This window comes from Stegastes partitus, unplaced genomic scaffold (assembly GCF_000690725.1).
Source record: "Stegastes partitus isolate 25-593 unplaced genomic scaffold, Stegastes_partitus-1.0.2 Scaffold413, whole genome shotgun sequence".
In the NCBI taxonomy this organism is placed as follows: Eukaryota; Metazoa; Chordata; class Actinopteri; family Pomacentridae; genus Stegastes; species Stegastes partitus.
In genome coordinates this window covers 318,961-334,699 of record NW_007578144.1, presented here as the reverse complement: position 1 = coordinate 334,699, position 15,739 = coordinate 318,961, and the positions used below count along the sequence as shown (strand labels likewise).

At 42.8% G+C, this 15,739-nt stretch overlaps 1 protein-coding gene across 2 annotated transcripts in view; it reads right to left on the bottom strand.

The window, feature by feature from the left end:
* The window catches only part of plekhg4b (pleckstrin homology domain containing, family G (with RhoGef domain) member 4B), a 33,141-nt gene extending 24,688 nt beyond the window's left edge, over positions 1 to 8,453 (bottom strand). For both annotated transcript variants that reach the window (XM_008285692.1, XM_008285693.1), the window contains exons 1-3: positions 8,203 to 8,453; positions 3,512 to 3,709; positions 497 to 1,721 (exon numbers count right to left, since the gene is read on the bottom strand). In XM_008285692.1, the coding sequence (XP_008283914.1) occupies positions 497 to 1,721; positions 3,512 to 3,709; positions 8,203 to 8,271 (1,492 nt within the window). In that variant the 5' untranslated portion in view covers positions 8,272 to 8,453. The remainder of the gene's footprint in view (positions 1 to 496; positions 1,722 to 3,511; positions 3,710 to 8,202) is intronic.
* Between the last annotated feature and the right edge of the window lie 7,286 nt (positions 8,454 to 15,739).

Below are 15,739 nucleotides of genomic sequence, written 5' to 3'. Positions count from 1 at the left end.
GGTTAAGACCCTACAACATTATATGAAACACTAGCTTACGTGACTAATTTAAATATTACTGTTAAGACCTGACTGGTGACCTGTCCAGGGTGTCCCCTGCCTTCGCCCTCAGTCAGCTGGGATAGACTCCAGCCCCCCATGACCCTAGTGAGGATTAAGCGGTGTACAGATAATGGATGGATGGATGGATGTTAACTTTAACGACCAATTTCAATATTGCAGTTAAGACTCTAAAGTATTATATATAATGCAAATCTGCCTCATTAAATTAAAAAGTAGGGTTAAAAACCGATAGTATAACATCAAATAAATGTATCTGAATAAATTAAATAAAAAGCTACAATACTATATGCTTTACCTGTACTTTATTACTTTAATTTAAAAGTTAATGTTAAGATCCTATGATTCCACACAATCAAGCATATTGGTGAAGAGACCTCCAGCAGAAATGTATAATGCTGTCTTGTGGGATTACGATATCTAAATAGCTGCATACCTGTCTCCTCTTTGCTGCTTCTCCTCTCAGTACCAGGAAATGCTGCCTCCACATCCAGCTTCCCGAAGCGAAGAGCGTAACCGTTTATTAGCTTTTTGGGGGAGATGCTGGCAGATCCTCCAGACGACGAGCGTTCTCTGTGGCCTTTGACCTGTCCTGCCTTGTTAGTCCTCTCCAGCGACTTGGACCTCCTTTCTGCCCGCCTCTCCGCGCTCCGTAAGCCCCTCTGGAAGTAAAGCAGAGGCGTGCTGGGCCTGGAGTCGTCGCCGCTGAGCCAGCCCCGGCTACCAAACCTCCGAGACAAGTGTTCCCTGGGAGACGTCCTGGTGTCGGGGCTGCTGCCCGGAGTCACCGCTGCCTCTCGTAGGCCGGTGCTGTGCTCAGGGCTTTCCTCCAGGATGGACTCAGAGCTGGAACCGAGGCTCATCGGGTTCTGCAGGGCCTCCATGTAGGATTTCCTGAAAAGTCTCCTGCTCTCGAAGGCCACAGAGTCTCTTGGGAGGCGGCGTCGAGGACCGGGGTTACTGAGGTCTGTGGTGAAAGAGAGCATCTTGGACGCTCTGTCCCGTCCACCGCTGTCCTCGCTCTCCCGTCCCACGCCGCACTCTTCGGCAGGTCTTTCGATTTTGATGACGGGTGCAGCGGGATCAGCTCCGTGGCTCTCGCTGCTGGAGTCCGTGTGGTTTCTGTTCGGGGAGGTGGGCTCGGAGAAGATGGAGTCGGCTCCCTGGGAGTGCAGCGACTCCCTGGAGCTGCGGTGGCTGTCCAGCGTCCCCGTGGATCCGCTGGTGCTGCAGGTGCTGAGGTGGCCTCTGAAGCCGCCTCTGCTGCAGCGCGCTTGCATGATGGCGTCCGCCGTGCTGCTGACAAAGAGCGGGTTGACCACGTTCTTCCACGGCGTCCTGTACACGGCCGTACCGGTGGTGAGCAGGCAGTTCTGTAGCGGGTGCAGGTTCCGGTCGCGCGTTACATTCTGCAGGAACTCAGCTGTGAAGACGCTGCCATACATGCTCTCTGAGATGGGGATTTCGGCGATGGCCTGCCCACTGGCCGACAAACATTTTATCACGAGCTTGGCAGCCTTGCGGCCCAAAGGGACGACTTGTAGGTAGAAGTCTCCTTGCTTTAGTCGAACCTTGTGCAGAGGGGCGAGCTGCAGGACGACTTTCTCGTGGATGCAGAGAGGCCACCCCTCATGATAGAACAGCAAGCCTCTGAACCTCACCTGAGAGAAAACAGAGAATTGTTATCATTGGTGTGTGTGTGTGTGTGTGTCATGACTCGGCTCAGTTGCGTCATTTTCAACTGACATCTGCAAAGCTGTGTTCAAACACATGTTTAGCTGTAATGGAGAGGCGAGCTGTTTTCATAGATGAATCACTGTCAGCGATCATTCCGCTACAAAAACCTGTCTGATCAGGCCTGGTTTCGAAGCAACCGCAGCACAAATCTCCGCACAGAAAACACACCAGCAAAGACGCGGCGCTCAAGGGTTGGCTTTTTTTCATCTCTTATGAATGTCAAGGGGAAGACCGAGGATGTGATCTTCCTCTGAAGCCTCTCATATTGCCTGCAATACAAAGGCTCTCATGCACAGCGAGCTGTTCTCAGGGGCTAGGCTTAGGTGAAACTATTGCTCTGTGGCTATCGTCACAGTGTAATCACCAGCGAGATGAATGCAGAGGAATAAAGTTTCAGTGCTTTGGTCGTAGAGCTCCAACCCACAGCAATCAAAGCTTGTGAGGGAGAATATTGAGTTTCACTTTGGACCCAAGAGTCCGAGGCAGCCTCTCAAGCGGACCACAGTTTCCCTCTTGTTTCGCTGCTTTTCAGCTTGTTTTTCAAGAACAATAATCAACTCTGTCTCAGTGTCGCTTTTCCCACTCGGCGAAAATATTCACACTCAGCAGTACTGTTCTCGGCGCATTCTTGTGTCACAAACACTTCAGTAAATTAGATAACATGTCCTGACAGTGATGCAAACATGTGCTTAGTGCATTTTTTCTCCTTCTTGCGCACCTTTATTTACATTTCATATTCTACATATATAGAAATGAAATAATTCTGATTCAACCCTCTGTACCCTGAGCAGTTTCTGGGAGGTTTGATTTGCTCACTGTAGATTAATTTTTCACTGCAATATAAAGTCCTGCACTTCCATGGAAACAACACAACCATGACTAGAAGTACAGTATGACATAGTGCAATAAATCCATTTCTTTGATTATTTATTTTCCAAAAACTGGAAAAACCTGCAATCAACGTGTAACATTTTACCAAGTGCTCACCACTAATGGAAAAAAAAGCGGCACCACATGCTGTAGACATTTTACTTTTTACATTTTTGCCTTTTCTTCGCACTGCTCTGCACATCAATTCCACAAAGATGTTTCACCGTGCTGAATGCATCTTGCAACAGCTTGCTGGCATCTTCTGGTTTTTGAGCCATGCTGCATGTATTTTATTGGTCAGGTGTAGTTTAATTTGTTCCCCTATTGGTGAAATTTGTTGAAATACTTGTCTTTTCTCTGCAGTTCAGTGGAAAAGTCTCTGAATTTGTGTCAAGGGACTGTTGGTTGCAGCTGATTCCGCGAATGCGTTGACAAGCTCAGAATTTTTAGGGTTTTTTTGCACAATCTGGTGAGGGCAAAATGTCCTATTTTTGGTGAATTCTTAAATGAGACATGTAGAAGAAAAAAAAAAAAGATTTTGATGCAATATCACAATTTTATGCATGTCACAGGAGCCATGTGAAAGCTGAAAACCTGGCGATTCTTCCCATTTTTATTGTTTCTGGCTCCGACGATTGGTGTAATTTAAACTCCAATTTCAAAACTGCTGGTGGGTTTTGGAGTTCAGAGGGTTAAGCATCCCCCTAACAGTGCTGCAGGAAATCACTCAGGTTAGTACCCGGTAAATCTCTCGCTGAGTTGTGCTGCAAAAAAATGCCGAAATAAATCACAGAAGGCATTCCTCAGTTTAACCTCAGGTAACAATGTCTATCAAAGCACTCACGCAGGTTTCTTTTTGGATGACCTGTAGGATCCTCTTGGCAGGAAGCAGGAAGTCGATGAGGCAGCGGAGTCCGTCTCCACGATACTGCCGCTCCACCACGCTGAAGAGCTGCCAGAGGACGGTGGCAGCAGTGGCACTGAAGGGACGGTACAGTGCAGACAAGGTGCTCTGGATGCAGTTGTCCAAAGACTCAGCGTCCTGAAGGTGAAAAAAAAAATCACGTTCTATTAGCTAAACTGTGCAACAATAAAAAAGCAGGCTTAACAGCAATGGTTCATCGCAATTTTTCTAAGATATATATATACAGATTTGAAACTAGACCAGTGGTTTCCAACATTTTTGGCTTGAAATTTGTTCTTTATATTAAACTTTCACTCTTTTGGGACAACTGATTAAAAGCAACAATCCAACTGAGTTTGTTTCAACCCTTTTTGCACTTTTCTGACAATTTAAAGTGAAGCATGAGCAGGTTAACTAATGAGAGATTTTCCCCTCTCAGAGAGTTTTATTTAAAAGGATTTGAGTTGTACAACATATCCAAAACTTCACAAGGAAAAAGAAGCACAAACAAGAGAAAAGCTAAAATTTTCTTACAACGAGCTGATGTTTTACCAGGACTGATAGTGTTTAACAATAATCAATGAGACCAATAACTGATATCTGCAGTAAAATTGAATATTGTAATGTCAAAGTTTAGAAAAACCCCTACTCCAACACAAAACTTTGTTGAAATGCCTTTTTTCATTATTGTTTTAAATATTTAATTAAAAGAAGACTCTTTAACATTCATCCATGAGTTGATTGGCTTTTACTTGTGATGTGTAAGTAATTAGATAACACTGTTAGCCGGACATTGTTTAATACTGATAGAGGGAGGCAGCTGCATCAGAGCCAAAGTAACACATTTTTAAACTGATTGATTTTAATCCTTCTTTTTTTAAATGACAGATAATCACAAGCAATACCCTCAGATTTTTCTAGGAATCTCAGGTTGGTAACAGTTTGTAATGCAATCCATCAAATGTTGCGCAACTGTGATCAAATAACAAGGCAACAATTACTGGCAGATAAACACATGATTGACTCTGCGTGATCCCACTTAGCTGGACAGTCAGGAAGTTTGAACAGGGAACATCCCAACGAGGGGAAACACCTGGTCGGAGTGACGTCAGCGGACGCAAACAGCCAAACTGGAAAGTCCAGACTGGACTGGACGTTGGAACGTTAGCCTCTAATAACAAAGCGTGTCATCTACAGAGTATTATCTGACCTCTGTGTGATCGGAGCCACCACCAGCTGTTCCCAGCAGCACAGATGACATGTCCGACACTGTTAACTACAACTTGTCTGCTGATGACACGGGACACTCGGGATTACAGAGGCTGACCTGAGGTGGTCATTATGCTCGCGGTTCGGGCTTCGACCTTCCTCCATCCAGTCAGAGCCAAGGCCAAACATCAGTCCGCTATCTGCCCTTCCTGAATGGAACACAGCAGTGGAATAGAGACATCTGCCTCCAACGATAAGGCATAAAGAGCAAAGTCTCACACTATAACAACTGTGTAGGACGGCGAGGAACGCGGGGTTTAACGGCACAGCTCCTCCGCTGTTTTGTTACCCTCACATATAGGTCTTTACCGCATTTACATGAGAACAAAAAGCACATAAAGAAACCTAGAAATCACTGTACTTGGTTGAATTTTGCCTGTCAGACAGCCCATGTTTCACCCTTTTGTAGGATCCGATCTAAGCAGCTCAGCACCATCAATTAGAGGAGAGCGAGCACAGTTCAGCGCATTCGTACACATGCCACGACTCTGCTACAAGGCGCTCATTGTGCACTCCGCCTCTCTAAGTGGTATGTGCCGTACAGTGTTGGTGCCCTGAAACAAAACACCCACTTCCATTAGCAGTCAGCGTTGCTTTTAGTGAGACACAGAAAAAAAAATGTCTCTGGGCATTAGTCACTGTTGCACCCAGGAGGAGAAGAATAACATGGTGTTTTATTGGAGGAAAGCAAACAATGGGAGGAAAGCCCTCGTGCAGGACAGGCCGGCGAGTTTCTCTTCAGGTTCCCAAGGCAGAAAAAAAACAGAACAGTGACAGGAGCAGAGTTTTGAAGAACAATCAGTCAACGTAGCAGAGATTTGAGCTCAATTACATTTCAAAAGGCGAGTCACCACGTTGCAGAGGGAGTGGCTTTTTGTGTAATCTACTGCTACAACGTGAACACAAGAACTCAACAATGGAGTAATATTTACATTCAATAGTAGTGACAAATGTGCATTACATCATCACCCACGTAGATAATATCTTACATAATATGAAGTGTGTCCAGCTTTGTCGTGAAGAATTTGCTTTTCACCAAGTGTCAGGTGCGAGACATATTTGCGTGTCTCAGCGGAACGACGGAGCTGAAGCCACCAGAGCAGAGCTTCCCATCCGCTCTGAGCCACACAGGAATGCAGTGTGTATAGTTGTGTAGCTTCAGAGCTTCAGCCAGGAACAGGAGCGAATTGGGAAGTCCCACCCGCTCCGATGCCGGCTCTTTGTGAGCCTGTGGGATGGTGGTAATTATTGGCTTTAAGCTCCAGGTGGGACACTTTTGTCCGTGCAGTCGGTAAAACAGCTGTTCAAGAGGTGAGTAAGTAGGCTAAATGATGTCTCTCGGTAAAACAAGCAAACAGAGAGGATTTTTTTTTCTCTAGTTAAGCCCAGGTTAAGAGGTCACAGGAACATTCTCTGGAGCTTTTTTTTTAAGTTGATTTGACTAAAGCCACCAAACACATCCTGGACAAATGTTGCGTTTGCTGCAAAATCTAAAACCCCAGCACCCTTTAAAGCCAAAGCCTGAGGGGGAAAAAGAGTGCATCACAGAGAAAGAAAAAGTGAGAGAGTGAACACGAGGTGGTCACTGACACATTTAGTGGGTCAGGGACACAAAAGACGCTGCCTACCAGGCCTCCAGTGGAGCATGAAGCCACCAGGGGAGTGTAACAGGAGAGCCCTGGAGCCCCCATACAGGCCGCTCGCTAACCAACCTGCTAACAGCCTCAAAGGCAGCGGGGATGACAAAAGGGCTGCAGGTTGCTCAGACCTGCCAGGTGCCAGAACACCAAACAAAAGAGCCTAGCGAGACCTCCCCATTGAGCCTCGCAGTTTGATTCAGCTTTTGATCTGTGCTAATGGAAATCCAATCTCATGAGAGGTGAGAAGAGGGGCCCGAACAAAAAGGTGCACGCTGTATTTAAGAGCAACCTTAACCCTTATTAGATATTTCAAGCAGCCAGTGAGGTAATATCGGCAGACAAAGACCCCCTCTTAGATCGACACAAGTGTCTCTTAACAAGTGGGCTTAACAACACACGGACACAACGGCTCTGCATGTAGCGCTGCACAGCTCTTCAGTGGATGATAGGGTAATGCGGCATCGTAAAAAGACACTTGTTGTAAATGTTGTCATGTTATCTCAGCAGATAAACTTTGACCCCGACAGAGGTGGAATTATTGTGGAGGTGAGGTGATAAACTGGGCCACCCACATGTCAAACAGCAACAAGGTAGTATTTTAGAACTCTACTTCAATTTGCATGTGCATTCCTGTGCATTTACAGCAACTTTTCTGCGAATCCTCAGGTTAAAGCACCTTAAAATGTCAAAAAAGCTAAAAGGACAGGGCTGCGGTAATAGTGGAAAAATCCAAAAGGAAACACCAGCAGCCCAGTTTCCCCACTGTGATATTGAGAAAGACTTGATTTACGTGATCAGAAGTCAACTAATGACTTTGTCCTGCAGGATGTAAACAGCACCGACGGGATGTTGTTCCCCACCGACAGAACCCGCTGACCCTCCACGCGAACGTATAAAAACACACACACACATTTTTCGATTATGCCTTCGGATAAAGGAAAAGCCCAACAAAAGAAGACAAAAAGTGAATGGAGGTCCTCCAGCCAATCAGAGCAGTGATGAGCAGAGACAAAAGGAGACTGACAAAGTGTGTTGATGCCTCCGCGGGGTAAATATAGAGCGGGATGCATTCCAAAACAAGAGGGAGGTTGATAACATATCAGGGAGCATGCAAACTTGTGTATTTCGCAAAAGTCTATTTGTCAAATTTCTCTTCTTCTGCTGAGATAAATGCAGAATTATGTTGACGTCTCACCCTAATAATGAAATAATTACAAGATTCAATGCTGCTCAGGAGTTCTGGTCTCCAAATCTAGTCTTTAGCTCAACTAGAAAGACTGCACTTTGTGTTTGATCACTGTGGAGCTGTAACTGAACGTACTGAGAGGCAGCGACACTCACATTTCCCTTCAAAGTGAACAAATCACTACAAACGAGCAAATATCCGTAAGCAGCCGGCAAAAGTTTGCTGAAAATGCCGACGTTTTCTCAATTCGCTGGTTGAATTTTATGAAAAGCAAGTCATATGTGTACGTAAGGAGCAAAATCATACATAATCCAACATCAGCATTCACGTTGTGCTTCCTCCTCTCTCACACAGTGCATGTGTAAAAAGTTACATGTTGTGTTTTGGCTACAGAGCAGGACGCCAACATATCAGCTGCCTGTGAGCCGTGTCATGAAAAACATCCATCCCAGCAATGAGCAACAACACAGACCACAAAGTTAAAACACATGCAAAAGTGCACAAAAAGAAGCAGCAAATAAAGGCACGTTTCATACCTTAATACTCAGGTAGTTGTCACAACTCCGGGATTTTGCTCTGGAGTGCATTTTGCCCAGCGACAGCATTTAAGCAACAGAGAAAATCCAAAACTTCAAATCCCGTGTCACCAACTCCGAGTGGCAGAATCTGTAATCCACGCCGCGAGTGTTGTAAGTCATTGCTGTGATATCAACAGGTCCGGCAGCATTTCTCTCCCCCTCTGGCTCTACTTTTTTTTCAGTTGCTGTGGTGTCGGCAGCTGGAGCAGACTAAACTCCAGAGCGTGAGAGAGCAGCCCAGCGCTGGCTTCCCCGTCGCTTCACCCTCCCTTCCTCCACAACACACCCCCGCCCTGCTGCTGCTGCTGTTGCTACTGCCACCGAAGCCTCTTCCAGCTGGATAAATGCACACCGCTGCAACTTCAGGCTCATCCTACACAACACAAACTACCTGGAAACACTCCCCCCCCCTCCCCTCCACTCAGCAGGCATCGCACCCTGACCAAGCTCCCCCTCCATGACCCTTTGCACCCCTACCTCCACCGGCAGCTCCCCTCTACCGCTCTTGCCACAATGGTCCCTCTTTGTCCCGACAATACAAATGGACTAGGGTTTCAGCTTATTCTGCCGCTTTTCAAAAGGAGAAAGAAAGGAAGACATCAGCATAGGATTGGTGGCTCAGGTCACTCACTACAATGGCATTCCCCTTAAATATTGTCAGGGGAATGACCAATCCTTTAACTGGTTCTTACAAACCCCTGACAGATGTGGGACATCCTCCTGTTGCAGAGGACACATATGTCATCCTTAAAAAACAGAATCTCAAAAGAAGCTTACAAAAGATTTGCTGATTTAAACCATAAAAACTGCATTAAAGTCACATGTTTGGAAGTTTGTCCTGTGCTATAAAATGGTTTCGATTTAACTCTTCGTTGCTGTTTTCTTTTCTTTGAAGTCCATGCTTTTCTCTCTACCTGTTTTCTGCCACTCGCCTGCAGCTCAAGCACACCAGCTCACCTGCAGCTCTGATCAAACACTGTGAAACTACTCTGTGCTACAAAATGGCAAATTGTACAACTGAAGCATTTCAGCCGTACAGCACAAGTGAACTGGATACCGAAGACAAAAAATGATGCAGAAAGTTCCACTCTGCAAGTTGACAGGATTGGCTGCTTAGGTTTGTGATGTATGAAACCCAGGAAGTCTGAATCTGCCTTTTTGACAGTTTCTACTACTACTAACTTTATTAGGGTCCGAGGACCCCTACTTGCTGCAGCAAGCAGGGCCTATTGTTCCTGTTCTTATAGTACTTTCCTAAAACAAAATTTCAAGGTGCCACACAAAGCTGACACTAAACTATAGTGGATAAAACCAAGTGGACAAAACACCAAATACATAAAAGGACAAAAACAGCAACCACAGCACAAAGGATTAAAAATAAAAATAAAAATAAATCAAGCACACTGATGTAGTAAAATACGAAAACATTGCAACATATTGATTCTGAAGAGGAATAAAAGTCAACAATTCATGTTTTCTGTATGACTGATGCAGATTTTGAAAGTAATCGAAGATGTACTTGTGGTTGTATTCACACTACCATACATGTGTCAGTCAGTCGCATTGCCCTTCATATCAAACACAGAAACATCCAAAAGGTTTCTGTGGATGTTTCTTAAAAGTTTTTTTTTTTAAAGAATCTAACAGCTGATTAAGCTACAGAACTGAATAAATGATTATTTCTGAGGAGCGCCAAACATAATCAAGGCCAACGTAGCACAGGACTTCTGGAGAATTTAGTGCTTCCTGCTTTAGTTTAGGCACAGTGGATGGAAAGCATGTAACAGCCAAAGCACGTTCAAAGTCCTGTAGTGACTACTTGAATTGCAACTCTTTAAAAGATGCTTCATGAAGGTGTGGATGATGGAAAATCTCCTTGCACATTATTTTTTTTTTTTGCACCTGTGTTGCCGTTTTTGCAGGGGGCTGCATGCAGATGTCTGCCGATCAATTGCCGTGGACCCTCACAGATTTGCATAAATGATCAAATTTACATTGCATGAGCTTGCAAACATCCGGACATCATAGTCACGAATTGGCCTTTAAACCGCTGTACGCTCCACAATGTAGAAAGTTGTAATACTGGACTAATTCAGCCATAAATGTTGGACTGTTTCTGAAGAATATTGACTTCATCCTGCAAGTTGACAGGATTGTTTCTTTGGCTTTGTTAGATATGAAACCCAAGACGTCTGAATCTGTGTTTTTGTTATCAGTAAACTTCAGTTTCAAGGTGAAAACTCTCAGCTATGGCATTGCCTGCTTAGTTGGCTCTGGGTGTATTGTCTGGCATTTAGAAAACACCATACGGACATGTAAACAAGTGAAAAAATAGATTTTCACTCAAGGAGGTCTTTAAAAAGACCATTAACTTCTTTAAATAGTTTAAAACAACAGGAGGCAAGAAAACATTTCACTCTATTTTTAGTCAACATTCCTTAATGATGACATATGAGCGGCAGTGCGAGAACACAGGAGAGGTGAGCATGTGTGTGTGTGTGCAGCGGGAATGCAGCGAAGTGTCAGGGCCAAACAGTAGCTTCTTCCCCACTTCTTTCCCAAAACACAGGAGATCCTTGTGCAGAAAGGAAAACAGTGTGCACCATGAGAATGCTGGGCTCTGTTTGAAAATGTGAAGATCATATTAAATTAAGCGGCGTTCAACAGAGGAGGCAGTGAGGGTGGCTAATTAGGTTGGTTTATATTTAGAGAAGAGAGACGCTGGATTCTTGCGAGCCAGACATCACGATGACCCGACGGAGACAACGAGACGCACTGTCACACGGGACACGTGGGGCTCAGACAAACACACAACAGCATCCAGAGACATTTACACTTTGATGTAGATCTGGGAGGCAAAAAAAAAAAAAAAGAAAGAAGAGGAAACACGACTGTAACATATCCCCTCCTCACACCCTGATGTTCGTATATATACATCAGATCTACATTTAGCCTTATTTAGTCTTAGTCGTATATCTACTGTATAATCTGCTGTGTAAACACAAGCACACATACCTCACATATGCACTATGCAAATATACACTCGTCTCCCTCCGCACTGTTTGTGCCACGACTGACCCTGTAATTTCTGCTGCCTTGGCCTTTTCCACTGGGCTGGTTTCACTGGGTGAGAGGGCACATTTATTTTCTCCTTTTATGTCTCCACCAGTCTCCATTTTCTTCCCTTCTTCTTTAAGATTCTTACTTATCTTTTCTGGGTTTATAAAACGACTTCACACAAGCAAGAAAATGAGTAAAGTTGGAGCATTTTTCATGCATTTATTCCCAAGTTGACCGCAGAGATGGCAAGAAATCAAGAGGAATTGGCCTCAGTATCTGGAACCTAAAGCTACCAGGGAGCCCTTGGTATTTTTTTTTTAGCACAGAGTGACACAGTTGGATTTGGTACACTGGTTTAATTTCACTGGCACTGGAGAAGTCAGCTGCTCTACTTGTCTTAAGACTGCAGCAGATTGGAAGTCTGATGCTGTACAACTACTGACAGAATCTGCATCATTTCATATATATTTTCATGCATTTTACTTTTAAAGCAGATAATTCAAGGTAAGTTCCTCATCAAGTTCTGGGTTCTCTGCTGCTGACATGTCAGAATAGTTTTTCTGGTTGCATAAGCATTTTGTCCCCAATTATATACAAAACACACTCATCAGCCACAACATTAAAACCATCTGTCTACTATTTTGTAGGTCCTTCGGGTCCTGTGAGTTGCAGAGTTAGCACCCATGGATCGGGCACGTTCTATCCCACGGACACGTGGTCCAGTCAGTGCTTTTGTTTTGTTCTTTAGGCAGTTTTTGTGGTGTCTCCTGCTGGTAGAGGACGTATTTGGTCTGCAACAGTGTTTAAGGGTCAAAGCAGCATCTAGATGAACACCACGACTTACGATTTCCCATCAGAACATTGCTTTAAAAGAGGAAATCCATGTTATTCACCTCATCTGCGGTTTTAAATGTTGTGGCTATCGCTGAACATTTTATTTATTTCTTTTACTGTCAGAGGCTTCGTACAAAAGAAAGAACTCTTGGGAATGTTACTCCTGAAGTCTTTACACATTTTATTGCTATTTTACATAAGACTTCAGTAGACATTCAATCTGTGAATCTATTGTATGTAGTTTCAGCACTAAACTAAGATCAACGCTTGAAACAGTCGCTCTATCGACACAACAAGGGATTATTGCTAATCCGACGCCTCCCTGGAGAAACAAAGAAGAAATCAAACAACTAATGAGACTAATCAAATGAGATTAAAGAGACAATACCATCATACTAGACGCTGACTGGTTTGTTTTTTTTCTCCAGGGCAGATACAGATTATTAGTAATCGAAGACACCCAAAGCTGTGTTGGATTGAATAAACTAATCTGGATACTTTTGTCAGACGGTGGTAGAAGCTAAATTACACCTGGCTGTAATAAACAGAACAGAAGAAGACAGAAACTAAATCAGTTTTTTTTTGCTATCGCCTAAAAAACAAAGTAGTAGCAAACAAAAAAAAAAAAACTAGACAGGTCTTCAGAAATTGTTTTTCTGTCAGATAGACTGTATTTATTCTTTCATGTCAGCCGTGTTCACACTGTTTGCAAGTGATGACGTCAAAAGAAGAAGAATTAGCTGAACAGACGTGATTCAAATGTATTAGAAGTCTATTCTAAAAAGTCTGAAGATTCTCAATCATCCAGGTCCTGGTTGTTCTCCTAGTTTATTCGATTTTATACGAATTTATACGATTAAACTACGAGAATATTCTAAAAAGGTGTTTCTATCTCCCATGAAGCGCATTATTTACTTTACAAAAAAGTTAAAAACTACCTCAAGAGATCATAATTGGGATTATTTTTTCAAATGTTGCAGTTTACAGTACCGTTTTCTAATGCATATACATTTTCAAATGTGTATAAGAAAAAATAACTTTAAAAAAATGTGTCATGGAAACATGGAACTGAGCAGCATCTGCATCAGAGCCAAAGTAACAGCTGCAAGCTGAAGTATTTTAATCAATAATCAATCTAAAAATAAGGATAATCTAAAACAAAATGTTGATCTGATAACTGGCCAGGCTGATCAGTCAACACCTAACAAACATCATCTTGTAGTTTAAGTTACATTAAAAAAATACTGTTGATAACATCTACAGAATCTTTCATATTGACAATGATTGTTTTTTATGATTTAACAAGACTACAGGTGAAATATATAGAAAAAACAATTCCTTGTCTTCATTTTCCAAAAAAGAAAAAGTGGGATTGTCAGTAATAAAGGGGAGTTTTCAGTTTCTTTAAAGTCTTCTATTTGCAAAGCTTAAAATCAACATACAGTCCAGACACAAACCATCTCACTGAGGCCGCAGTTTAATATGAGATTCAGAACGCTTCACTCCTCCTGTCCACATTTTTCCTTCTTTATGGCCATGTTTGTCCTCTGTGGCCACAAGAGGAGGCTTCAGTGTGTGTTTGTGTTCCCTGTCAGGACTGAGATAAACAACAAACACAAAGTATTCTGGAGCCAAGATTTACTTTACGTCGACATGCAGGACCACTAAAGACAAAAATAGCTCCATCTGTGAGATCAACACGAGCGGCAGAACATCAGCGGCCATTAGCGCTAATATGTTTGCACGACGACCACGTTTAAACTTTTCCTGTTGTTTTTTCAAGAGCAGCCATAGGGTTTAAAATAGCCTCATTTACGCAGGCTTCTGGTAAACAATATTTATGTGATCTGAAAAAGCAGATAGGGCGATCCCCGGGGGGCAGCACGCGATCTGATAAACCCACCAGGGGAACAAATTAGTCAGACGACATGAGAGCTGCGGCTTCATCATTTTTCATCGCCATATCGTACCGCTTTTCTACAGATAAAAATATAGGACAGATTTAAAGGGGGTGGATGTACACAGCAGATGTTCGGATAAGGACTGAAGGATGTGCGAACTCTCACGAACTGTAGAATATGGAGGAATCATAGCGATTCTTGAATTTAGGCGAGGATGAAATCCGCCTGTGTTGCAGACAGTTGGGTGGTCATTGTGATGAACTGACACACACCAAACTGTGGAATGTGACACCTGGATCCTACCTCACTTCGTACCAACCCCACAGCGGCACACAGGCCACCAACAGTTGTGATACAAACTCTAAACTTCACTAATTTTTCTTCTTAGAGACTTTAAACTGACACACTTTAAGAAACAAGTCTATATCAGAATAATGTCTTTTATATTCATCTAGAAAGTTGTGTTTTTCTCTAATTCAATGAAAAATGCCAAATAAAGCACAATGAGGCATCTACAAATATCTTAATTTGTCAGACTAATTGTCTAAAACCCCAAAATATTGATTTCACTGTAATGCGAGATCAAGAAAAGCAGTTAATTCTCACATTTCCTGAGTTGAAACGTGCCGATACATCACATATGATTGCTAATTTTACTAATAATCGATGCAGGTACAAATATATATTTCTCCACCTAATTGCAGATAACAGAGTTTCTCCTGGAGTGGAACTGACATATCATGATACCTTCTCTTATTGTGATGGTACACTGTCAGATACAATCATAACAGACAAGGCTTTTAAATGCACACATTTGCCAGTAAAATGAAGAAAACATCATAAATATACATTAAAAATATTGCGTATTTCTTGAACATTTTCTTTCTGCCCGTCAATGTTCAATGTGGGTCGATGCCAGTGTTTCACTTTAGAGCATTTTGTGGCTGATATCTGTGCATCACTTCCTGAAACAAGCACATTTTCGTGATTTTGCTCCTAAAAATCACATAACTGATGATCAAAATAGTTGCAGATCACATTCTTTCAGATCAGCTAGCTGGTTAATTGATTGGTGCAGCTCAAACAGGACACTGCACTGCAAAAAAGGGTAGCCCAAATATAAGATATAGACACTAAATTTGACAAGAAAAGACTTAAAACTAGTGAACTTATCTGTCCATGCAGCAAGTAAATTTTACTTGATAAGAAATCTTGAAATAAGATTTTTAATGCTCAATTTAAGATTGTACTGTGAAATCAAGGACTAAAAATGAGTAAATAACTTTTTAAACAAGCCAAATTATCTATTGTGTCTGAAAATAAGACTTTAAATCTTGGCAAGTCCCAGATTATTTGCAGTGTGCTAAATTCCTGCCCACAGGAGTCTTCAGAAATTAACAATATCTAACTTTTCTAGGAGTATTAAGTAAAGAAAATGAGAAAACAACAGAGGAACTGCAGGGAAAATCATCCAAACTGATATATTTTGTCATAAGTTTTATACTCACGGGTCCAGGTCGGACTGTACGGGAGAAGAGCTGAGTAAATACTGAGGACAAAGCGAACGAGTCATCGCTTTCTTTCCATCCACCTCACACAGACTCGAGAAGTCACATCACCACCAAACCCAACACAGCCTCAGCTATTGCCCCCTTTCCCAACCAGCCCCAGCAGGTTAAAGCTAAACTGAGCTCCTCTCG